Source organism: Copadichromis virginalis, linkage group LG6, assembly GCF_057382275.1.
Source record: "Copadichromis virginalis isolate Kocher_CV1m ecotype Utaka linkage group LG6, C_Virginalis_male_GT1.1, whole genome shotgun sequence".
Lineage (NCBI taxonomy): Eukaryota > Metazoa > Chordata > Actinopteri > Cichliformes > Cichlidae > Copadichromis > Copadichromis virginalis.
In genome coordinates, this window is record NC_140623.1 from 42,871,142 (window position 1) to 42,896,875 (window position 25,734).

The 25,734-nt window shown below is 48.5% G+C and overlaps 2 protein-coding genes across 3 annotated transcripts; one reads left to right on the forward strand and one right to left on the reverse strand.

Moving 5' to 3' along the window:
- Positions 1 to 3,012: 3,012 nt before the first annotated feature.
- On the reverse strand, positions 3,013 to 12,599 carry LOC146708576 (uncharacterized). 2 transcript variants are annotated; one of them, XM_085460602.1, is made up of 5 exons: positions 12,522 to 12,599; positions 5,378 to 5,721; positions 5,206 to 5,313; positions 4,409 to 4,928; positions 3,013 to 3,789 (listed from the first exon to the last, which is right to left on the reverse strand). In XM_085460602.1, the coding sequence occupies exons 2-5, from the start codon at positions 5,522 to 5,524 to the stop codon at positions 3,554 to 3,556; spliced, it is 1,011 nt and encodes a 336-aa protein (XP_085316728.1). In that variant the 5' UTR covers positions 5,525 to 5,721; positions 12,522 to 12,599; the 3' UTR covers positions 3,013 to 3,553. The 2 variants fall into 2 exon arrangements, with proteins under 2 accessions (XP_085316728.1, XP_085316730.1); XM_085460604.1 differs by lacking the exon at positions 12,522 to 12,599 and adding an exon at positions 6,509 to 7,161.
- Positions 12,600 to 12,644: 45 nt separating this feature from the next.
- On the forward strand, positions 12,645 to 25,609 carry patl1 (PAT1 homolog 1, processing body mRNA decay factor). Its single transcript, XM_085460555.1, has 20 exons — positions 12,645 to 12,726; positions 15,798 to 15,903; positions 16,957 to 17,184; positions 17,260 to 17,514; positions 19,161 to 19,237; positions 19,438 to 19,518; positions 19,644 to 19,838; positions 20,030 to 20,131; positions 20,817 to 20,903; positions 21,405 to 21,622; positions 21,701 to 21,842; positions 21,952 to 22,069; positions 22,153 to 22,250; positions 22,891 to 22,950; positions 23,060 to 23,205; positions 23,293 to 23,452; positions 23,525 to 23,650; positions 24,230 to 24,321; positions 24,996 to 25,145; positions 25,227 to 25,609. The coding sequence occupies exons 1-20, from the start codon at positions 12,712 to 12,714 to the stop codon at positions 25,246 to 25,248; spliced, it is 2,478 nt and encodes an 825-aa protein (XP_085316681.1). The 5' UTR covers positions 12,645 to 12,711; the 3' UTR covers positions 25,249 to 25,609.
- The last annotated feature ends 125 nt before the right edge of the window (positions 25,610 to 25,734 follow it).

Consider the following 25,734-nt stretch of genomic DNA (forward strand, 5'->3'; position numbering starts at 1 on the left):
CTCTGTGCTGCTGAGTTCAGGCTTGATCAGGTCTCTCAGACGGTTGATGGCCACGTCTAGTTCTGCTGACAGAGACACAGACTGTTTGGTCTCAGATTTAGATTTTATAAGAACGCTCGCGAAGAGGAAGAAGGCGAGGTCATCGGACAATTTCTCAACCTTGGAAGATGGCACTGACACAGAACCATTCTCTGACATTTTAGAGGAAACACCTGCAGAGCATTTTCCTGGATGCTCTGCAGGTGCAATGCCAGATTTTGGCGTTGCAGGTGACTTTACAGATGATATTACATCTGTGGGATGATTATTGGTCATTTCTTCTCTAATGATTAAAATTTTATTTGTGAAGAAGTTCATGAAGTCATTACTAGTTAACGTTAAAGGGATGGTTGGCTCAACAGAGCTCTGACTGTTTGTCAGCCTGGCTACAGAGCTGAAGAGAAACCTGGGGTTGTTCTTATTCTTCAATCAGTGATGAATAGTAAGATGTTCTGGCTTTGTGGAGGGCTTTCTTATAAAGCAGCAAACTATTTCTCCAGGCTAAATGATGATCCTCTAAATTTGTGACACACCATTTCCTCTCCAGATTACGAGTCATCTGCTTTAGGCTACGTGTTTGAGAATTATACCACGGAGTCAGGTACTTCTGATTAGAGACCTTAGTTTTCACAGGAGCTACAGTATCCAGAGTCGTACGTAGTGAGGAGGTGAAATTATTAACAAGATAATCGACCTCTGTTGGGGTAGCGTTCAGATAGCTGCTCTGCTCTGTGTTGGTACAGGGCATTGAAGATGATAACAGTGGGTGGATTATATTCTTAAACTTAGTTACAGTGCTTTCAGAAAGACATCTACTTTGATAAAGTCTACTCTCCACCGCTGTGTAATCAATTATTGTAAATGTAAATGTTATCAGGAAATGATCAGACAGGAGAGGGTTTTCAGGAAACACTGTTAAATGTTCAGGTTCGATGCCATATGTTAAAACAAGATCTAGAGTGTGATTAAAGTGGTGGGTGGGTTCTTTTACATTTTGAGAGAAATCAATTGAGTCTAATAACAGATGGACAGATGTTTCAGTGTGATCAGAACAAAAGCTGCCGCTGACATCAACGTTCTCTTTGAAGCCTTTCTGGATTTAGATTTTAACCGAATTAATGTAAAGGAAATTTCTTTAACGTGATCAAATATCAGTTGGGAAGAGCCAGACCTTTGTCCAGTTTGTGTTGTCTACGAACTTTCCCCAGTATGAGATGATATGAGGAGTCGCTACAGTTTCCCGTTGAAATAAGACTCTGATTGATTTATTGTTATTTCTGGAAATCTGTGTGTGACTCTGTCTGTGCACGTTTGTGTTTATTTTTTCTCATTCTTTTCTATTTCTGTTCAAGTTCGGCACTGTTGTATATTTGAATTGTTTCATTGTTATTTTTACAGTTTGCACCTTTGATCCAGACATTTCGTCCCACTCTATACTTGAGTGTGTATTGCTTGGTTGACAATAAAATTCTACTTGGATTGTTAGAGAAGCGTATTTTGCCTGCAGCCGTATCTGATGGTGATAATAAGACCACTGCTGAGGGTTTGGATTGGGACGTGACCAGAACAGCACAAACTTGAGCATAATCCCCAGGCGGGATATTAAGAAACCGGTATTCCATAAAGAGGGATTTGTGTCTGTATAAAGTGTCCATGAGAGTCCGTGACAAAAAGGTTCGGCAATGAAAAGCAGAAATTTTAATTGGGATTTGATTAATGCCAAAAAAGTTTAAAGCGCCTAGTTTAGAGATCACATGGAGGAGAAAAACATTCCAGGTGCAGTTGGGATATTTTTGTCAATATTTTAGCCAATTAATCTTAGATGTATTGTTTAAAGTGCTGAGAACAGGTTTCCTTAAATACTGAGTCGCATTTCTCCACACAAAGTTACAGAGCACCTTGTCGATGTTGTTTGAAGGATTTTTCTCTACACGGAGCGACGCTTTGGCGATCAGAACTCTTCCTCCTCTTCCTCAGAGATCTCTCAGGAGACACTGTTTAGTCTGCGTTGGGTTTTCTGAATGATAGCTTCCAGATTTAAGGATGTCGTAGCCATACGTTCACACCTGTTAATATTCAGATCTCAGGTCCAGGGAACAATTTTACTGAATCCAAAGCGGCAGAGATTTGGTTTTCGTTCTTCAGAAAAAAAGAGCGATGATTAGATTTCTGTCCAGCAGAGAAATACCTCGAGGTTTACTCGACCTAATATGGTCTGCTGAAAGTTGGGCGACCAGTAAAAAGAGGTACAGAGATACGGAGCACCAGGAGTGACAAAATGAATTAATGAATTGTGTCAATAATTAATTAAAATTTGAAATAAATAAATGAATGGTCATTTAATTACTTCTCAAAATATGTTTCATTAATTAATTAATTAAACATTTCATCAATTATTTAATGGTGTATTACGTTACGTCATTTAGTCACTCCTGGCCCTCCGTATGTCTGTGTCAAACAGCTAACGCACTTTTATCCATGTTTGTGCGACCTGCCTTAAAGTTCTGCTCATTTCCGGCTCTCTGCTTCATTCTTGGACTTTACTGGAGTTACTTTACTGGAGTTACTTTACTGGAGTTACTGGTTTCAAAGCATCTCCATTTGTGTCGGCCATTCTCCGACACGATCGACAGAATCTAAATGTTCAACACTCGTGCTCTACGAGTCCTCGCACCTGGAGGCAGTGGGCAGTGAACTCACCTGTGTTAGTGTGTGCGCTGGCCTCTGGTGCTGTGGTGTCACCTTGTTGCTGGGGTCAAGCTGTTTGTTGAACTCACTGTTCTCTGCTTCCAGCCTCGGGAGTCGAACCTGTGGAGAGAAATCTGTGGCCTTCCCAGCCCACGCCTCATTCCCAAGACCCAATGTGAATATTTAGTCTCAAACACGACTAAAAGAACCTACAGACAGTCTGTAATCTGATTACATTTCATGCTGAAATTTTGAGCTCTAGTTTTTAAATTATGTCAAACAATATTTGATTCAAAGTTTGAGTTTATTTTCTACTAAAAACGACCAAAACCAGTCTCACTGCAAGTGTGTGATCTCTGATGCGCCCGTCCTGACACACGCTCATATTGCTTCGTCTTCTGGATTAAAATCGCTGCCCTGCTCTTTATTTTTCCGTTGCCGCGGTGAATGGTGGTATCGGAGCTCGATTGGTGATGGCTTTCTTTCTCCACTAATGAAAATAATCAGAGCTGACTTTGTGGAAGTGGAAACTGAGTCATCTGGAGCTAAAGCTGCTTCCTGGAACAGGAACCATCACATGAATACTGCACTGATTTTTAAAATGTAAGATTTCAGAGATCAGCACTTCAGTGTTTACAGATTCAGCTGGATGCATGGATGAATGCGTAATGTGATTTTGGTCCAGTCTGTGTCAAACATAAAGCAAAAACACCTTAAAATCGTTTAAAATGATCATTTTTCCTCCAGTGTGGAAAACAGCACAGTGCACAGGCTGGAGTCCAGAAAGTCCACAGCTTTGTGTGACATTTGATACCACGTGTGAGTTTTAGAAGACGTAATCCAGCATGACGTGCGTGTGCCGATCGCTGGGAGCGCGGCGCCAAAACGTCGGAGTCCACTGTGGCTTCAGCGCCACGTCTCCGTCCACGTCTTCGCTCCACCAGCTGCCGAGTAACCAGAACAGACACTTGGCTGCTAAGTAGAGCGCTCCAGCGCCGAGAAGAAGCTTCAGGAAGCCAAAGTCCTCGCCGCCATCCCGCTTCTTTGGTTTTCCACTGAAAGCTGAAGACAGAAATTCAGAAAGTCTTTAAAATGGAATCTGGCTCGCGGTGTAGCAGCTCTGAACAATCACGTCTAAATATGGGAGCTTCATTTCTAGGTTCATGTCCAGAACTTTTACAGGAGCCAATTCTTCAGCAGACCCTACAGGTGATATAAAAAGCTAAAGTAAAAGCACAGATATGACACCAGCTCATTGTCTGTAGGGAAACATGACACACATGGTTTGATTTTAAATAAATAGCAGAGGTTAAAGGTCACATTACATCATAAAGTCCTGGCCTTTTAACAGGTGCAGTTGCTGCTACAGCTCATGATCATCTGAAGCAGTGGAAAACGACTGGACGTCTTTTTTTAGATGTTTCACCTCATCACTGAGACTTCTGCACATCTGGATAAGACGTCCAGTTGCTTCCAACTCGAGTGCTTCTTGTGAAAGAAAACCAAAACGACAAATCATAAAAACAATGCAAATCTGGGGAAATAAAACCTCAAACGAAGCGCATATCTCAGCTTGAACTCGGGCGACCTGACCAAAGAAGCCAGTCAGACATATTCCACATTTTCTGCCATTAAAAACTTTTACATGTGAAGCTAAACTGAACCCTGACTGCAGGTTTACCTTCACGAGGCAGCTTCCAGTAACTGTACGCCGGTAGTTTCCTGTAGTTAGCTGCAGGCCCGCTCTGTGCTGATGTGTTGTAGCTGTAGTGCACGTGCTGCTCGTAGCTGCTGGGCTGCTGTGTGGATCCGCTGTAGTACTGCACCACGCTGCAGGTTTGCTGAGCTGATGGATCCGAGTAGGGGGTCTCTCCTATGCCCTGGAGCACATTTACGTAGTAGCCCATCTGGATGAGGAAGCTGGTGAGGTCCAGCTGGGGGTTCTGCAGGGCCTGGATCAGTTCACAGCTGATTTCAAAAGTCCTGTCGAATCTGAACCTCCCAAAGGCGGCTGGGTCGTGCTCAGTGATGTACACCGTCTCCACCACCCGGGTCCTCACCCGGTAACCAATGATGATGCGATCGATGTTGGAGTTGTTGCTTCTGACACCCGACCGATAATTTTCCCTCACGTACGCCGGCAGGTTTGCAGAAGCAGGATAAGTTTCTGTGCTCAGGTTGCCAACCTCAAAGTACGTAACCTGGAAAGAGAGTAAAGATGGAGGGCAGAGGCTGTCACAGGAGGAATAAAACAGCACTTTGCCCCTACAGTCTGAGTCCTACTCCCACCTGCACGCTCCCGCCTTTCCCCTTCTTCTCATTTCACTTATAATAACATGTTTGCCCATTCAGATTCCAGCTGAGAGCTTGAAACCTCAAACTGAAGTGTTTTTACTGAACCATAACCAGCTGGGCGGTTCCCCTAACAGGAAGCAGACTGATCTCTACCTGTGAAACTACCAAACAAACATGGCACACCTTACTCCTGCTCTTCCTGGGCCTGCTCAGAACAGGAAGGAGCTCCTCCATGTTTCCAAACAGGTGGAAGCCGAAGTTCCCGTTCTCCGGCTGACAGTCCGACACCAGCTGTGGAAACACATCAGGTGTTAGTCTGATTCACACACACAGACACACACAGACCTGATCTTACCTTCATGGTGACCACCAGCTGGACGACCTCGCAGGTCACACACTGGTTGGAAAACCAAAAGAGCAGCTGGAGGCCGTGTCGTGGAAAAGGACGGCCAAACCCTGAATACATCAGGTTCTCCGGAGTGCAGAGCTGCCACTGAACCATGGTGGAGCTCAGCACGCAACACACTCACACACATGCAAGTATTCAGGAGCTCTGCTTTCACTGTGAGGAGGCACTGCGCTGTTTCTGGTAAAAATGCAAAAACTGCACTTTGATGTATTGTTTAAATTCCATGTGTGCATCAGTGCTGAGCCAGTGCGCAGCTGTTATTATGTAGAGAGCCGCTCGCACAGTTATAACTAAAGAAATAACAAAATAATCAGAGTTAGAGATAAAAAATGCATTTCAGTAAAAGATTTCAGTAAGTATGTGGCAATATTACAGCTCTACTGTGGGATAAAACACACACACAACAGCATCTCATTTTTGCACATTTACAATTTTACTTTTTCACGTGTAAAACTGCAGATACAGTACTGTGCAAAAGTCATGAGTCACTCATTTCTTTATATTTTGCTGAGAAAATAGAAATATTTTATTATATTATATTTTAATAATATCATACTATTAATAATAATGTAATATAATATTATTATATATTAGTTAATTATTTAAAATAGACAATTTACTGCAAAGTGCACATAAATGGATGATTATTATTATACATAAAGCTAAAACAGAGTTTGTACAACTCTAATGAGACTGGAGGTGTTATTGCATGAAGGATCAAACTCTGATTGTACGATTCTATTCTCATAATTCCAACTAGGGATGGGTATCGTTTAGGTTTTATCCGATACCGGTGCCAAATCGGTACTTTTGAAACGGTGCCGGTGCTCAAACCGGTGCTTAAAGAATGGAGAACACAAACTTTGTCCAAAAACCTCTCATGTTTAGCTGTTTTCCACTTTTTCTTTGGTCATTTTAGCCTTTTTGGCCAGGGTGAAGGGAGTATCTGCCATCAAACAAGAAGACAGCCGCATGTAGCTATGATGATGTTTGCTAGTTCACCTTACATGCATTAATGTAATAACGTGGTTAGCCTACTCAACGTAAATTACACACGAACAACATTAAGCTACTCACACAGAGAAGAACGGCTGCTGCTGCATCATCATCCTCATCATTTCTGCTACACTGGCAGGGCTAGGGGCCAGGACTCTCCTCTTCGGGTTTTTGGGGGATGTTGCTCCGGGTCCGATAACTGGCAACCCACCCAACGTGCACAGTGTGAGGTCTCGCAGCAAGCTATCAAATACGGTGCATTTCTGGGCTTTTAAAAAAAACGCTATGCGTCGCCAGGTGTTTCATCGGATTCGAGGTGTTACCTCCTTTGACAGTATCACAGTATCAGCTTAAAGCACTTGTTGCTGCTGAGTTTGCATATTTTGCTGTGAAGTACAGCCAGACTTTGACCGCTTCGCCTTGGACATTTTTAATCTGTAGCTCTGCTCTAACAGAACGTACGTACCTGGACCCGCCTACTATCCTCGGAAACGTAAAATGATTGGCTAGAAGTGTATCACAGCTCAGGAAAAAAAAGCACCGAAATAAAGAACCGAAATGTGCGCTGCTTTTCGGTCTGGTTACTACCGTTTATGTCAGAACCGGTGCCATCATGGCACCGGACACCGGTACCCATCCCTAATTCCAACAATTAAAAAAAATTAAAATGCAGCCTTTCTATGAGCTCAACAAACATCAGCAAACACACAAACTGTTTGTCTCACGGTGTGTTGCAGCTAAAGCTCCAGCTGCTTATTTCACAGGGAGAGAGAAGAAAGAGAGCTAACATCACTCAGAGATGGAGAAAGATAAGAAAGAAGGACAGGAGAGGAGAGGAAGAGGAGAGCTTAGAGGTAAAGGAAGGACGCTCATTTAAAGCTCACACGGAAGTCCTCGTGTTGTTAAATCTGTACATGTCACATTATGTTTGTTCATATAAACTGAGGCAGACTAAATGTCACGGGTCTGGGTCCGTTGGACCCAGTATGTGGAGTTTCATGTTTTTGTTATTCTATGTTTGAGGTTATTATGTTTTGGTTTTAGTTTGCATCAGGGATTGTTTTCTTGTTCTCTTGTTGTGTTTATGATGATGATTATGATGTTTATTATTTGAGTTTCATGTTTAAGGATTTGTTCTCTGTTGTATCTCACGTTTAGTTTAGTTCAGGTTCCATGTGTCATTCTGTCTGTCTCTCAGTGTCATGTCTGCGTCTTGGTGTGGTGTTCTCATTTCCTGTTTTATTGTGAAGGTCTGGGTCTCATGTGAGTGTGTTCAGTTTTACCTCTGTCTCGTCTTGTTGATCATTCTCAGCTGTGTGTAATTCCCCTGTGTTTCTCTGGGTGTATTTAAGTCATGTCCTCCGTTATTGTAGTTGCTGGTCCGTCTGTGTATTCCAACCTGCCTCATCTGTGTTTCTACCATGTCTCACCCGTGTGTTCTCCCTGCTGTCCGCCGTTAGTCTCTTCTGGTCGTTCTCGTTAAGGTTTGTGCTCTGTAGTTTAGTTGATCCCAGTATAGTTTAGTTCTAGCTCCATTTGCCGTTTGTATTTACTTTCATGTTCAATAAACCACCTTTACACCTTCACGACTGCCTGCATTTGGATCCTCCTTCATTTCCTCCACACGGCTCACCTCACTCGCCGTGACAGTACGGACCAGCCAGATATGGATCCAGCGGCATTCACCCCACCCACGGAGCTTCGGGACCTCATCACGAACTCCGCTTCAAAAATAATCAACCTGTGGCTAGAGCATGAGGGAGAAGCATTCCTCCACGTTCTGGAAGCCAGACTGCAACAGCTGCTCACGGATTATCCCTGGCTATTGGACTCACTACACCCACTCGTGCAAGACTTTATCCTTCACGAACTTCACCTACACCCACCAGCCGCTACCGCTTCCCAACCCAGCCGGACGCCGGAGGTTTTGCCCGGCCCGCCGGAGGTTTTGCCCGGCCCGCCGGAGGTTTTGCCCGGGAGGAAGCGACTATCGCGCCATTGGCGCGTCGCCCCACAGCCGGAGATTAGGACTTCGGAACTGCCGGCTGTGGTGAGTGGAAAAGACGCTCCGTCTGTTTCACCAGTTCATATGACTGTTTATACCGGGGCTGTGTTCGTTGAGTCAGCTGCTCAGCCGGTAGCTCGGTTAGCTGCCCAGCAGTCGCTAACTCAGTCAGCCGCTCAATCATCACCTCCATTACAGTCACAGTCAGACCCAGTAGACACCATGTTACAGTCCATAGCCCAGTCAATAGCTCAGTTGGCAAGAGATTCATCAGCCTTATTATCAGTTCAGCCAGCCACTCCACCACCTGTTACTACTTCGCTACCTGTAGCTCAGTTGCCACCAGTTCAGCAGCCTGTCCACTCATTTACCCAGCCTTTATCCTCACAGCCTCATTACAAGCAGGGAACACACTCCACACAAACTTTTGCTGGTTCATTTAAGCCGGCCATCTCAGAGACAGTTGCTCCCTCTAGGGCCTCCCCAGAGGCTGGGTGTCAGTCACCAGCCAACTCTGGACCCCTAGAGGTCAAGACGCCAGCACCAGCAGCCTCACCGGAGAACTCACCAGAACAGCCTCGGCTCTCAGCACCCCCTGAGAGTTCAAGTGAGTTCACCCGTCCGCCTCAGTCCTCTGCTAAGTGTATTGGGGAACACTTTCAGCCCTCTGAGGACTGTATCCCACTGTTGCTGCCTGAGTCTAGCCAAAGTGCTGCTCAGTCCCAGCCAGTGTCCCCACTGGCAGAGGTCTCCGTACCTGCTGCTTCAGAGACTGGTTCCACTGGAGGGCCTGAGGAGCCCGTCCAGTCTCAAGTCATGTTAGCTGGGGGTTCAGGTGAACCCAGCCAGCGTCCTGCCTCATCGGCTGGAGGGCCTGAGGAGCCCGGCCAGCCTCAAGTGTCGTCTGCTGGGGGTTTAGGAGAACCCAGCCAGCCTCAAGTGTCGGCTGCTGGAGGGCCCGAGGAGCCCGTCCAGCCTCATGCCACGTCTGCTGGAGGGTCCGAGGAGCCCACCCAGCACCACGCCTCGTTAGCTGGTGGTCCTGGAGGACCCAGCCAGCACATCTCCACATCACCTCCTGCAGCATCACCGCCGTCAGGTTCCGCAGCCGTCCCGCTGCCGTCAGGTTCCGCAGCCGTCCTGCTGCCGTCAGGTTCCGCAGCCGTCCCGCTGCCATCATTCGCGCCTGGTCCGGCCTCCGCGTCCTCATCTGCGCCTGGTCCGGCCTCCGCGTCCTCATCCGCGCCTGGTCCGGCTTCAGCTCCGCCTTCGTCTGGTCCGGCCCCGTCTGGTCCTGTGGTTGCCACGCCGCCGTCAGTGCCAGCTCGACCCGTTCCGCCTCGCCTCTGCCGGCCGTTTTCCGGGCCTCTAAGATGGCATCATGGCCTTCGGGGACGGCCTCCGGAAGGAGTTCGTCGCCGCTGGCATCGCGGCCGTCCTCCGGACCTGCTCAGTGGCCGCCACTACCTTCCAAGAGGTCGGCCTCCAGAACTGTTTGCCCGTCGCCGCCGTTGCCGTGTGCACGGTCGGCCCCCAGAACTGTTTGCCCGTCGCCGCCGTTGCCGTGTGCACGGTCGGCCCCCAGAACTGTTTGCCCGTCGCCGCCGTTGCTGTGTGCATGGTCGGCCCCCTGACTGTGTTATGGACTAGTGGACTGTCGTGTTTTGGTTCTGGACTCTCGTGCTCCTGGTTTTTTGTGTTTCGGGCCCTCCTTCCTGGGCTCCCTCTAGGGCCTCCCCAGAGGCTAGGTGTCAGTCACCAGCCAACTCTGGACCCCTAGAGGTCAAGACGCCAGCACCAGCAGCCTCACCGGAGAACTCACCAGAACAGCCTCGGCTCTCAGCACCCCCTGAGAGTTCAAGTGAGTTCACCCGTCCGCCTCAGTCCTCTGCTAAGTGTATTGGGGAACACTTTCAGCCCTCTGAGGACTGTATCCCACTGTTGCTGCCTGAGTCTAGCCAAAGTGCTGCTCAGTCCCAGCCAGTGTCCCCACTGGCAGAGGTCTCCGTACCTGCTGCTTCAGAGACTGGTTCCACTGGAGGGCCTGAGGAGCCCGTCCAGTCTCAAGTCATGTTAGCTGGGGGTTCAGGTGAACCCAGCCAGCGTCCTGCCTCGTTGGCTGGAGGACCTGAGGAGCTCGTCCAGTCTCACGTCATGTTAGCTGGGGGTTCAGGTGAACCCAGCCAGCGTCCTGCCTCATCGGCTGGAGGGCCTGAGGAGCCCGGCCAGCCTCAAGTGTCGTCTGCTGGGGGTTTAGGAGAACCCAGCCAGCCTCAAGTGTCGGCTGCTGGAGGGCCCGAGGAGCCCGTCCAGCCTCATGCCACGTCTGCTGGAGGGCCCGAGGAGCCCGTCCAGCCTCATGCCACGTCTGCTGGAGGGCCCGAGGAGCCCGTCCAGCCTCATGCCACGTCTGCTGGAGGGTCCGAGGAGCCCACCCAGCACCACGCCTCGTTAGCTGAGGGTCCTGGAGGACCCAGCCAGCACATCTCCACATCACCTCCTGCAGCATCACCGCCGTCAGGTTCCGCAGCCGTCCCGCTGCCGTCAGGTTCCGCAGCCGTCCCGCTGCCGTCAGGTTCCGCAGCCGTCCCGCTGCCATCATTCGCGCCTGGTCCGGCCTCCGCGTCCTCATCTGCGCCTGGTCCGGCCTCCGCGTCCTCATCTGCGCCTGGTCCGGCCTCCGCGTCCTCATCCGCGCCTGGTCCGGCTTCAGCTCCGCCTTCGTCTGGTCCGGCCCCGTCTGGTCCTGTGGTTGCCACGCCGCCGTCAGTGCCAGCTCGACCCGTTCCACCTCGCCTCTGCCGGCCGTTTTCCGGGCCTCTAAGATGGCATCATGGCCTTCGGGGACGGCCTCCGGAAGGAATTCGTCGCCGCTGCTGGCATCGCGGCCGTCCTCCGGACCTGCTCAGTGGCCGCCACTACCTTCCAAGAGGTCGGCCTCCAGAACTGTTTGCCCGTCGCCGCCGTTGCCATGTGCACGGTCGGCCCCCAGAACTGTTTGCCCGTCGCCGCCGTTGCCGTGTGCACGGTCGGCCCCCAGAACTGTTTGCCCGTCGCCGCCGTTGCCGTGTGCACGGTCGGCCCCCAGAACTGTTTGCCCGTCGCCGCCGTTGCTGTGTGCACGGTCGGCCCCCGGACTGTGTTATGGACTAGTGGACTGTCGTGTTTTGGTTCTGGACTCTCGTGCTCCTGGTTTTTTGTGTTTGTTTTAGCGTACTGGAACTTATCTTTATCACTCTGTTAATGTTTATAATGTTTTAACCTTCAGCATTGTGTGTGGACTTCACTGGTGCCTACTATGCCTGGTGTATTATTGGTTAGTTATGTCACCCGCCTGTTAGTATATTTTATTTCTATGTTGTATTTTATATTTGTATTTATTATTGCTCTTAACTCATTCTGGGAAGCACTTTGGCATGTGCTATATAAATAAAATTGTATTGTATTGTATTTACTGGAGTAAAGAATTTGAATCAGTATTTGAACTTTTAGTACAAATGACACTAACACTAAACAACTAAACAAATGGGAATGAATGATCTGTCAGGCTGCTGGTAACAAAGTGCCTAAAGAAGCAACTTAAAATGTATTTTCTGCTGAGCTGGCTGTGATGAGGCAGAGTTGGGCGGCTTAACAAGCCAAGAATAAAAAAATCATTCCTCTGAAAATGCTCAGGCACAAGCACAAGTGCAAAAACAGCCCACTGTGGAGACCTGCTGCTCAGGACCACTTTAAAACATTACAACAAAGTCTGTCTCGCAGGGAATAATCCAAAGGAAAAAGGGGTGGCTCGGGACTTTCGCACAGCACTGTATAGTTGTAATATTAATAATGTAATCGTTCACATTATTCGCGTATTATGGCTTGTTTTCGATAAATGAAATCACTGAGTTCATTAAAACATTTATTCCAACAACACAACACTGAGCTGAGCCATTATAATGCAGTTCCTTATTTCTAAAAAAAAGCTTTATGATCGTGGTCTAGTCCAATGAAGCTATTAAATAATGACTTTAAGCAAACGGCGAGCTGCAGTGCAGAGAAAATCGCTGCTGTAAAGTCTGATGTGCTGTTTTCTTCTCTATTTACCGTTTTTGTTGTTTTCTCGCTCTGTTTCCTCATTTTCAGGAGGCGCGCTACAGCCCGGAGCGCGAACGTCAAATGCGCGCTCGTTCACGTCGTTCCGTAACGTGGGTCCTAGAGGACGTCCTCTGCTGGCGTCATTTGCGCGCCGCCTAGCTTCCCATGCACTCTCCTTCTCCCGAAAGCCTGCGGATAGATGTTTCGATTTCAGGTGAGTGTAGCTCTGTGGAAATAATCAGGTGTGTTTTCCCGAGGAAGAGTTCCGGTGAGTCCCGGAGAGCTCACGATGACCACAGAGCGCGCGCTGTACGTGCTCGGCGTTCACTATTGTTTATGCGGCTGAACTCGGTGCGGCCTGCGAGGCAGCCCGCTTTCCTGGTGCTGAACCGGGGACGGCGAGCCCTGTCTCGGCCCGTGTGGGTTACAGTACTGTAAAGTAAACCAGCGTCCGCTGTGACAGTCCGGAGTGTCGCAGCGGCCCTGACTGTGTCGTATTCGGCCTCTGAGGGCAGCATTTAATCGACGCGAGTCATATGCGATATCACGTCAGCATTAGCATTGCGGCTAACTCTCTCTCTAACCTCTGCTAGCTGCAGGGTGCCAGAGTGCTGTGATAAGAAACGTTATTGTTCCAAGCAGGTAGTTTAAAAATGGAAGGCTACTAATGGCTTCTCTTGTCAGTACCGTAGTGTTCCTGTTTTGAGTTAATGTCTTCTGCGTTTCATGTTTTTCCCAGTGAAAGCAGGGTCATTGTCTCAGCTAGCTACTGCTAGCATTTGGCCAGTTGTCAATGCTACTCCTAGTATTTACTTACATGCTATAAATGCCAACTCAGGCTGAGGCGTTTCTTTTGCAGCTCAGTTTAGCACACTTTGACCACTCCAAGGCCCAGTGTCGGTTTGAATCAGACTTTCTGGCACCTGGATGGGTTAAATAAAAGTAACTGTCATCACAGGTCCATGTGGCCCTGACAGCACACTGATGATCAGCCAGTTTATACAAGATAATAACGGTGCTGTAAGCTCCAGCGAGTCAGCATTTTATTCATAAAATGAACCGTCGTATAACAAATCTGTCAGTTGCTCGACAAGAATGAATTTACTGCTGCCTCTGAGGACATGCGCAGTGTTTGGTAGGCGTGATCCAGCTTTTTCCAGCTCCGTTTAGATCCAGATACCAACACTGCAGCTTAAGGTATCTGCTAGATATCCACTGATCTGATACCAGTGCTAAAGGAAGTTGTGTTTCTCACTGCGAGGAAGAGACTGGGCATCACTCTCTATGCTTAAGACATCTGGCTTAATTTTAAAATTATATCCTGACCTTTGTAAGTTGACATGGCCACCGTGATCACACCTATTGATTTTCAATCCTATTCGATTTTCAAGTGAAGATTTTCACCGTGGGCTGTCTGTCACAGGTCCTTAAACAATAAGCTTGCCCCGAGTACTCCTCGTTCCTGACACCTGGAATGACCACGTTTAAAAAGTAAACTTAACATAACCTTCTCCCTCACACGGTGCCAAGCTACTACACTTCCAGCACAGTTCCTGAGCCTGGATAAAGTGGAGGGTTTCATCAGGAAACGTAGCACAAGACGGCAAAACAATAAAGAAATATTGTCATCATTTACTTTGATTCAGAGTAAAGCGTGCAAGGCTGCTGCACCTGCATTGTTTGGTGCAATCGTTGCAGTTTCTGTGAATGTATTTTTGAGACCTGTGGGCCATCTTTGATACGTTTTTCTATATTGAGTGTAAACAAGCCTCTGCTGAGAAATTTGTGAAGCTCTTTCAGTTCCTGCGGTAAAGAGTAACGATGCACCCGGATCAATAACAAGATTTATTTGGCGGTATGGATGCTGCCGTTTACTTTCGGCTGCTCCATTAGTTGCCAAGAGGAAGCACAGATTTACGCCGAATGTCCTTCCTGGCACAGCTCTCTCGTTTATCCCGGCTGAGGACGGACACGAGGAGACCCTGAGCAGACCCAGAACATGATGACAAATGAAGTCTTTTGGCTGCTTTGGGAGGATGTAGGTGTCCTCCAGAAGACTGGAGGAGGTTACAGTGGAGAGAGGAGTCTGGGAGTCTTTGTTTAGCTCCTGAGAACCCGTCTGGATAAGCATCGGAAAATTGATGAACATTTTTAAACGTCTTGATGCATCTCAATCATCCAGGAAAGTAAATCTCCAAAAAGTTGATTCTGTTCATCTGGACGCAGCGTTTTGTGGGAGAAACGTTTCGTCACTCATCCAGGTGACTTCTTCAGTCTCAGCTGACTGCAGGTTTCAGTCTTATAAACATGCATTTGCATCATGACTGAAACCAGCCCACTGAAGGAACAATGGGCTGGGAGGTCAGGTCCTTAGTCTTAATTATGCAAATTCTCATGACCATAGATCAACAACCACTGATCAATGGCCATGAGTCCCATTCACAGAGATGTCCTGTTTATACGATTGGGGAAACCTGCAGTCAGCTGAGACTGAAGACGTCACCTGGATGAGTGACGAACCGTTTCTCCCACAAAACGCTGCGTCCAGATGAACAGAATCAACTTTTTAACAGTGTCAGCTTGTGTTTAATGTCTCATCAGTTTTACAGCAGCTGAATCAGGATCATCCCTCACATGGAGGAAGGGCCCTGAAGCAGCAGCAGGACATATTTTAAGCAATAATATTTATGTGTCACTAGTAAAACACGTCAGCTTTTTGAATTGATTGTCTCTGAGACTCACTGAACTGGTTGTGTGTCAGATCGGACACACCCAGAGGATGCTTTTGATTGCAGAGCTCTGAGAATGAATAAGATCGTGGATCTGATTTACTATAAATGTCTGATGGAGCCGTGTGTCGAGCAGGACCATCCACACGATTTAGAGGCCAAGAGGGTTTTTCTCATGCTGATGGAGAGAGGGCTTTGGATGACAACATATCTGCAGCTGTAGAAATTATAATAATATTAATAATAATAAATTTTATTTATAGGCACCTTTAAGACCCTCCAGCTCACCTTACAATAGTACAATAACAGTAGCAATATTATAAAACATAGCAAAATACAAATTAAACATAAGGTTAAAAAAAGCATGAAAGTATAAAAGCTAAGCAAGATCAAACTACACTAAGACAGAATCATGGTGAAGGCTTTGCAGCTCTGAGTGTTGAGACATTATTTTATAGAGTCACAGATTATTCTGACGTCCCAGTCGCAGCTGTTCGGTCACCTCGTCTTTCACATCTGTAGATCTTTTCATCCCTCTTGTCCTCCTTTATTTTAGTCCCTGAATGAAGACTGTATGCTGGAGGAGGAAGATGATGGATTGATAGAAGACGAAGATGAAATCGATCAATTCAATGATGACACTTTTGGAGCCGGGGCCATCGGTAAGAAAGAAACATCTTTTTTTTCCAGTCTGACTCTGTTGTCTAGACGAGGTGAGGTTGTACTGTGGATCTGTCCTGTCAGATCTCCTGGATGTTCGTATTAAACACGCCTGGCTAGTTTTTTCTTGCTCTCGGGCCTGTCGGACACGTCGTGCACACAAATTGCTCAAACACAGTCTAACAATAACAAAATGGAGTAAACCAATGAGCAGCATCGGTTCTCACAATGACTGATAAGTTTCTTTGCTGTTGTGGAGCGTGCAGTGAAATGTTTGAACCATGAAACTGAGTTAGCTGTACGATAGCAGCATCAGCGCGTCAGGAACAGGGTCAGCTCCTTCACTTAGCTCGCAGCATTTCTCAGACTCTGCTCTGACAGGCTGATGACTGAGAGGGTGACTTATACCCTGATTATCTTTGAGTATCTGCAACAACATCTGCTTTTTATTAGCACACAGGCCCAGCTGTTCTCACCTCCTTTCATTCAGTGAGATAAGACTGAATGTGCTGCTGAAGCATTTAACCATGAACAAGTCATTGAACCAAGGATGACATGTAGGCCACAGTTTTACTGGAGTCTTCATTGCTACTGGAGAGAAACTCATAATTATTTTATATATTACTGGGGAGCTAAATCTGTAATTTATTGGTAGATTTGTATCACTAAGCTTTTAGAACATTTAGACGCTCAAATCGGTGGCTGCTGTCAGCCTGGTTCTTTATTATAAGGAGCGCGGTGCTGCTCGACTGCAGAGAAACCGTATTTTAGATCACACGAGCTCAGTTTCTGGATGACAGCGCTGCCGCTCGTTTACAGCCCCGGTATACTCTGATATTTTCCAAGAGGCCCCATAAACGAGGAGGTCACATGTACGTGCGACCTCTGAGGGTTTGAAGGCGCTCTGTGTGTTTATGAACACGGATTCTCATCCTCACGTCTCTGCTTTTATTTTGTCGGTTGGTTTGTGTCTTTGCATATTTGTCTGTGGTGACCTTTGACCTTTCACATGTGATTTGGGGCTGCGCAGATTTGATGTTCTTTGTTTGTTCCAGATGACGACTGGCAGGAGGAACACAAGCGCCTCGCCGAGCTCGATGAACGGGACGAGTTAGGGGCGGGGCTGGGGTTCGGAGGAGGGGGGATGGGAGGGGACTCAGACTTGAGCACAAGCGAGCGCCCGTCCTCCACCCGAATCCCTTCTTCTGTAGTCCATCCCCCTCCACCATCATCCCTCGCTTCCCTCAGCTTCTCCTCTTCCTCGTCTAGACTGCCGCCATCAGGTAGGTGATGTCATCAGACGCTGAAGCATCAAGTGGAGATCGGCATCTTTTAAAGTCTGTAATCTCTCACTTCAGATGTGGAGGATCGAGTGGGGGAGGGGGATTTGGCCGAGTCTCTGGCCAGGCTGATCCTGGACGCTGACCCGGCCATCGCTGGAGTCGGGGCAGCTGAGAGACCCGGTCTGCCCCCCGGCTCCTCAGGATCCGGCCTCTCCGCCCTGCGGGGGCTGGACCAGCCCAGAGTCCTGCCGCAGCCCTCCCCCATCCTGCCTCCCACCCAGCCACACCAGCATCCCCAGCACCAGCTGCCTCCCGGGCTCCCTGCGTCAGGTGAGAATGAGTCGACCGCTCAGTGGGCTTTATTTTTAAAGATGTCACCAAGATTTTAATTGCGTGCGTGCGTGTGCGCACCCTGACTGTGGATCTGTTGTCACATGACTGTTGGTCACAGTTGATTCGTAGCGTCTGTCATTTGGTCTCTTTTATATGAGCTGGTTCGTGTGAGCAGCTTCATTTTGGGGAATTTAAATGTTGAATAAGTTTAGTATTTAGTATTTATTTATTTATTGTCATTGTCAAGAACAATGAAATTGCGTTTGGGGCTTCCATGCAACCCAAAAAAAAGAAGAAAATAATAAATACCCCTTAAAACCCAAGTGTACATATTTAACCCAGTGTGACTCCAATGCAATAAGACAATCCTTAGCAATAATGTTCGTAGAAATTCAGACAAAGACCTGAGAAACATGACAAAATACAACAATGCAACCCATTCAATATTATTGTACTGTGAGATATGATATCAGATATGATAGTTATCTATTTAAGAAAGAGGGGGGGGCAGGAGGGGGAAGAGAATAAAGATATGATGCACCAATGCAGACCAGTTCATTGCTATTAAGAAGTTGGATATGGTTATTGTCCGTGAGAGGGGGGCAGAGAGTTCAGGAGCCTCACAGCCTGTGGATACAGGCTGTTGGCCAGTCTGGATGTTCTGGCCTGTATAGACCTGTACCTTCTCCCTGAGGGCAGCAGATGGAAAAGGTGGCGCGCAGGGTGATGTTGGTCCCGCAGGATACTGTGCACCCTCCTCAGACAGCGAGTGGGGAAGATGTTACTGATCTCTGGCAGACTTGTTCCAATAATTCTGCCAGCTTCTTTCACCACCCGCTGGAGTGCTTGCTGATCGGCCTTGGTGCAGCTGTTGATGAAATTTCATATTTTTAAAGATGCACTTGGTTGTTTTCTTTGATCGATCTGTTGTTCATCAAAGAGTCGTTGTAAGAAAGCTTGGCGTCTTAACCCACTGGCAGATTTTGGAGCCTAAAGGGTTGATGTTGAATTCGTGGCTGCGATGCTCAGAGCAGACCTACCTGCTGTTTGCTTTCTGCATGTCGGGAACTTGGGAGGTAAAACCAGGAGTCATTTTCTGCCTCATGAGAAACGCTGGTATCCGAAATTTGGAAAAGCCTTTCACACACTTGGAGCAAGAAAGTATTTGTCTTCCACAGCATGTCTTTATCCTGTCTTCCTTCTCTCACCAATCACAGCAGATGGCCCCGCCCCTCCCTGAGCCTGGTTCTGCCGGAGGTTTCTTCTTGTTAAAAGGGAGTTTTTCCTTCCCACTGTCGCCAAAGTGCTGCTCACAGGGGGTCATATGATTGTTGGGCTTTTCTCTGTATCTACTGTACAATATAAAGCACCTTGAGGCGACTTTTGTTGTGACATATAAATAAGATTGAATTGAATTAATGTTTGACAGTAAAACTGAACAGAAGCAGATCAAGTGAACGCCTCGTGTGAGGCTGCTGTGCTCTCTGAAACTGCCGGGCAGCTTCCCAAAGATTCCCGCTCTAGGATCAGGCCGGCGATGACTCCATGTTTCTGCTGTTCGTTCAGCAGCTTAAGTTCACATTAGCTCCAGAAGCATGCTGTGTGTTTGCCCTGTGTAACTGAAACCTGCTGTTGTGCTTCAGGCCTTCCTCCCTCGTCCATGCTCAGCTACCAACAGCAGCAGCACTTGCTGCGCAGAGGCACCGCCCCCATGGGCCAGGTCAGTGTTTTTCCCTTCATGTGCCGTATCAGACTTTGCAGCGTGGCAAAATGTTTTTGAGAAAATGAAATTGAATCATGCACCAAAAATCTCCGAACAGGTGGATTTAAGATTTCCTGTCTTGTGTTTAGTCTGATCACTGCAGCAGAATCGGTTTAAGCCTGATGTGCATGTTTGTTTCTTGAATCTGTCTCTCATAGATGAGCTCTCACAGTATTTGGGAGAACAGCATGGGCTTTGGCCCCGTGAGCGTCACCCCGGGATTGCTCACACACATGGAGGTTAAACTTTACTCTTCTTATTGGATAGCTAACCGTTCAGTTTAGGTGTTAATTCTAGGATCAAACATAAAGAAATGAACGACTAAATACATTAATGTAGTTATTGTTCATATTTCTGTCTTCAGGATAATCCACTCATGTCGATAATCAAAGAGGTGGGCCATCCTAAACGAGCTCCTCAGGGCAGGAACGATGAGGATCTGTCAGAGAGGGCTCCTCCTCCACGCTCTTCTTCCCCTGTGATTGGCTCCCCTCCGGTGAGGGCGGTGCCAATCGGGACTCCACCCAAACAGCCGATGAGCCACGCGCTGAATCACCAGGTCAGAAACAGGAAGTCTTCCTGCTGGGTGTCCCTCCCTGCTGTGAACACGTGTTTCTGTCGCAGGATTTAAACGTTGCCGTGGCGCCGAGATGTGCTTTTAAGGTTACGAAGCAGAACGGCAGGCGTCCGGCTGCGTGTAAGGGCTCAGTCTCTGTTAACCCCGCCCTCTGTCTGTGTGTGTTTGTGTAGATCCACCATCCCACTGCGGTCCACGTGAGAGCCCCGGTCCAGCACAGATACCCCGCTCCTTTCCCCGAGCGTCTGTCTCCCAACACCCTCCTCAACATTGCTGTGAGTGTTTCCTCTCCACCCGCTGCCCCGTCTGCGTTAGTCAGCAGACTCCTGCGCTCAGGACGGTGCGCTGCAGCGTGTTTACAGGCCAAATAGAAAAGACATCACAGGTTTATTTTTGACAGGAATCATACTGGTGAGGATTTAATATCATGTGGTTTTCATTTACGCACCACGGAACAATAAAAGTGCTAATATCACTGTTTGCTGTATTTGTTGATGAGCTAGCAGCTGATTGTGTGGTGACCTCCACCAGCACCTGATCAGGTGGTTCAGCACTGAGCTGATGGAGGCTGCCGGGTGGAGCTGTGTGATTTGGGATCACAATGAAATGATTGCACTTTGTATTGTAGCTTAATCAGGATGACTGAAGAGCGTTCAGTCTGTGTGGGGCTGATGACATCAGCAGGTTTCTGTAGGTGAACCTGCGGAGGCGGAGCCTCGCGGTCACCACCAGGGCTGTGGATGAAAATACTTGAACCTGTGACTGTGTGGACGGCTCGAGCTGCTGTGTGTAGTCACACCCACAAAGGTCCAGGAAGGACCCGTCTATGTTTATAAAGGCGGGAATCATATTTACAGCTTCGGCCCAGCTGCTCCGATTTTAGTTTTCCCCACAAACAGCGCGGTCATGTGACCTCATCACCGTGTTTTACTCTGACGTCACTTTTTTGTGTGTTGTCAGAACTCTCCTCTGTGCCGCGGCCCGTTCCCCCCCAGAGTCGGTCCTGTTCTGTCGCAGATTCAACGCGCCCAGCTGCTCAACTCTCAGGTCAGACACACACACTGGCAGACTTGCATACATGTTGTTATTACACATATACGTGATGTTATTACACACAGCCAGTTCAATTCCACCATCAGGGTCTTTCTGTGTGGAGTTTGCATGTTCTCCCCGTGTTTGCGAGGGTTCTGTCCTCCGGCTTCCTCCCACAGTTCAAAGACATGCAGTTAGTGGGGATAAGTTAATTGATCAAATTGCCCACAGGTGTGACTGCAGGAGTGAATGTGAGAGCGAATGGTTGTCCATCTTTGTGTGTTGGCCCTGCGACAGACTGGCGACCTGTCCAGCGTGTACCCCGCCTCTCGTCCAATGACAGCTGGGATAGGCTCCAGAGCCACCGGCGACCCTGAAAAGGAGAAGCGGATGGATGTTTTTACATACATGTTGTTATTACTTACATGTTAGGCTACCTCGTTAAGCGTGATCGATGACATGTCAGCGAACGCTCCCTCACAGCTTCTCAGGTTCTCGACTGTCCCGTGTGTCCAGGTGGCAGGATTTCCCCGCGGCGGTCCTCCTCCTCTGCTGCCAGGCGGGGGAGGTTTCAGGCCCTTCTTCGGAGGCCCTCCTCCTCCGCACGGTCACCGAATGGGCCCCCCACCACCTCACGGGCCTCCTAACCACGCGCCGCCGCTCCGGCACAACACCACTCACCTTCACCCACAGCACCGCCGCATGCTCACCCAGCGCATGCAGAGCCGAGGAGGGTAAGCAAGCGCGCGAGAAACACAGCCTGCTCATTGGTCGATTTGACGCGCGGTCATCGTCTTGTTGCGTCTGTGCAGGGACCGCAGGCCCGGGATGGACCGGCGCAGCAGAGACCCCTACAGCAACCTGATGACTCAGAAAGAGAAGGAGTGGGTGACGAAGATCCAGATGATGCAGCTGCAGAGCACAGACCCTTACCTGGATGACTACTACTATCAGGTGGGTTTCACCGACACTTGCTTCAGCTAAAGCAGCCCCACACGAGTCAGTGTGATGGTTGTTCATGGTGTGTGTGTGTGTGTGTGTGTGTGTGTGTGTGTGTGTGTAGAACTACTATGAGAAAATGGAGAAGCGTCAGGAGAAAGAACAAGACAGCAGCAAGAAGGAGCACACCACCAAGCTCATCACTCCTCAGGTGGCCAAGGTGGAGCACACCTACAGACCAGGTAACCCACACCGGCGCTTCGCCGCGTGATGTCACATGTCGCGCTGCTGATCGAGCTCAGCTCTGACGCGGGTCTGTCTGCAGTTCAGTTCGCAGGCTCTCTGGGTAAACTGACCGTCTCCAGCGTCAACAACCCCCGCAAGATGATCGACGCCGTGGTGACGACTCGCTCAGACGACGAGGTTTTTATTTCTTTCTACATGCAAACGTTTTTATGCCGACGCTGCTTCAGCTGCACTTTATTCGGAAAGTTTGCTTTATAAACAAAAATGGAGGCTCAGATGAGAGCGGGTTGTTTCTTTAGACCAGGTGACGATCAGGTCGCACAAGAACAAAACACGTTGTGAGACCATGAAGCAGCTGCAGGATCTCCACAACTTCAAATGCTCTGAAACTTGGTGAAAGGTTTGATCACATCAGAAAGCTGCCTCGTGATCGAATCAGAAAAACAGAATTCTGATTAAGAGTCGGCTGGAAATGAGAATAAATGAGACGTTATGGCACTAAATACATCAGTGTTTCCCTCACATGTGTGTTTGTATGTCGCTCTGAGAGAAACCTGAGTCTTTGCCGTTAGCAGACGCTGCTAACAGCCTGCGGCCCAGCAGCTCCACTCGAGGCTGGACGTACGGCACAGCTGGCAGTCGGTGTTACGGTGGATCAGTGTCCCTGTGAAACGAGCTTCAAATTGTCCTGAATCCACTTTATCCACCAAACCCAGCAGGCAGATAGAAACATGTGACACAGCAGCTGTTTGGTTCTGCTTTTCTGTTTTATCAGGTTTCAGCTCCCGTTGATCTTTTTGTTTCCGTTTTCTTGAAGGAGAAACGAGAGAAGCAGGTTTGGAATAAGAGGCGACAAATCCTCTACACAGTGGAGAAGGTAGGACGAGCAGAGCCGTGCACGACAGGATGTTCATGCAGACGGCAGGAAACGCTTCGAGAAATGTAACCTTCCTCCTCCTCTCTCCTCCTCCCCCTCCGCCCTGCAGATGTACAGTTTGCTGTTGGAGGTTCAGGACTTTGAGAAGTGCTTCGTCCAGGCGCCGGAGGAGGACCGCGAGGCTCTGCTGGAGCAGCACAAGAGCAACACGGAGCAGCTCTGCAGCTCGCTGCGGGAGAAAGAGTGGGACGACAGGTAGGAGGGGGCGGCCCTTACCCTGTCCAATCAGCGCCGTCACAGGCGGCTCAGCGGTGTAACGTTTTCTTCTCCTCCTCTGTGAAGAGTGAGTGACGAGCAGTGTGTGATGATCATGTCGGTGAGGAAGGGCAAGCGGCTCATCTCCCGGCTCCTCCCCTTCCTGCCCTCAATGCAGGCTGCTGCTGTTGTCATGGCAATTGCCCGCAACCTTCCCGCTTTAGCCAAGAAGGACAAACAGGACCAGGTAACCCCCGCAGGAAGTGACATCACTTTCACCTGTGTCTGTGCGGCGTTAACGCCTCTGCTCTCCGTTCAGGTGCTGTGCTGGTTGGTGGAGCCGGTTTCTGCAGTGATCCAGTCGTTATCGAGCGCCTCCCTCACAGATCTGCTCCAGGAGCTCCAAGGCAGCGAGGGCCAGCTGGCCACAGTGCTGCACAACAAGGTACGCGCCCCACAGCCCAGCCCGGACCAATCACAGAGCACGCGCCTCACTCCAGGTCACCCATAGCAACAGAAGGAAATGCCGTTTGTGCCACTTCCTGTTTCCAAAGTTTCTGAACTTTTTTTCTTCAACGTCACGACCAAACTCCAGATTTCAGCTGCTGCAGCTGCTCTGACAGAGTCTGTGATCACATGATTACACCTGAGCGCTCATTTCATTGTAAAACAAGCCGAAGAGTGTAAAGCTAGCATCACCTGCAGAGACGCAGCTGTGCTCGGAGTCCCTGAAGGATGGACGGGAACGCTTACATCAGCGCACCTGCAGATCCTCACACGCACAGTTTGTCCTTCCTGTTCCTCAAACGTCGCTGGGTTTGTGTCTCTCTGGGATTTTTATCCAGAGACCAAAGAGAACTTTTCTTCTCCTTCAGTATATCTGATGTTGTCAGAGTGATGCGTTGGCTCTGGGAGACGGTTTGGGGGGATTTTTGTTGCTGTTTTTTTGTTTGTTTGTTTGTTTGTTTTAACAAACTGATGTTCGTCCACATGTGTTCACATGCACACGCCTGTTTCTGTCCAGTTTGGCGTGACGCTGCTCTACGTGATCCTGAGTGAAGGTGAGAGGATGCAGAGCTCCGACCCAAACTGTCAGCTCATGGACGACAATCGATGGTGAGCCGTGCGTGTGTCATTTTTAAAACAATCTAACATATAATTGTATTCAGAGGATTCACTGACGCCTCTGCTCGGCTACTTTTCATGTGCTGTGTATAAGTCTTGAGCCACCCCTCGTTTTATATTTTTAAATTGGTCTAAGCAGCACCTGGTCAAAGGTCTGTCAAAGATTTGAACAGTGTTGTTCTTGTACCTGAATGTTTTCACTGTTCAGCCACATGATGCTCAGCCAGTGCTGTGTCTGCACATAACGGACAGATGAACGGTTTCAGGTTTCCTCTGTTACCAGCAGCCTGTCGCAACACAGCTGAAAACTTGGCCCCTCAGTATGGCGTGCACTCAGAACAGAAGTGTGCAGCTTAACATCTAAGTCAGCGTAAAAGGATTGCTACATGTAATAAATGATATTAAAATTAATTTGGAAGATTGTTTCAAATACTTTTGGTTTATTTTTATTAAAAAGTAGTTAAAAATCTTCCAGAATTAACTGAACCTGTAATACCAGTTACCACCACAAGATGGTGCAGTGAGTCATGCGATCTTCATCATCTCTGAAAAAAGATGAACTCCTCTCCATACAGCTGCTGGAGAACGGCGCCCCCTGGTGGGGAAAGTTTGATGTGATTCGTGCTAATGACAGTGAGCATGACCCCGCCTCTCTCCTCCCTCAGGACTGAGTTGGTGTTTTCGGTGACGAGGGAGCTGCTCAGCGTCCCCTCCTCGTCCCTCTCTCCCCCCCTCTTCACCCCTCCCAACCTGCTCTCCCTCTTCTCGCGCTACGTGGACCGGCAGAGGCTCGAGCTGTTACAGGACAAGCTACAGTAAGTGAGCGGCGGACGAGCGACGGCGAGAACACGAGAGGGGCGACGTTAAACTGACGTTGTATCCTGTTTCTGTTTCAGGATCTCTGCTTTGTCCAGGTAGAAGTTACTGCACGCATCGACGCAGCCCCTCCCCCACCCACCCACCCGATGCAGACCTTTTGTTTTCTGTGTGTGTGTGTGTGTGTGTGTGTGTGTGTGTGTGTGTGTGTGTGTGTGTGCGCGCGCGCGCACTCGAAGTGAAGCCACAGCGGATGATTTTAATCAAGCAGAATCTTTAGTCACTTTTGTTTTTCTGTGTTTAGTGTGTGTGTGTGTGTGTGTGTGTGTGTGTGAGTGAGACAGCGACACTCAGCGTCTGAATGGGGACAAAAATTAATGAAATCTGCATTTTTAAGTATCTTGTTTACGAATATGTCTGTGATGAACCTTCAGATTAAAGAAAGTATTTCTATTATATAAAATCTCGGCTCTTTCTGCACACGTGCAAACGCTCCGGACGATTCCGTCCAATCGCAGATCCAAAAACCATCAGTTATGCAAAAATGTGATGTTAAATGTTGTTGTGGTTAATTCACTGATATTTTTG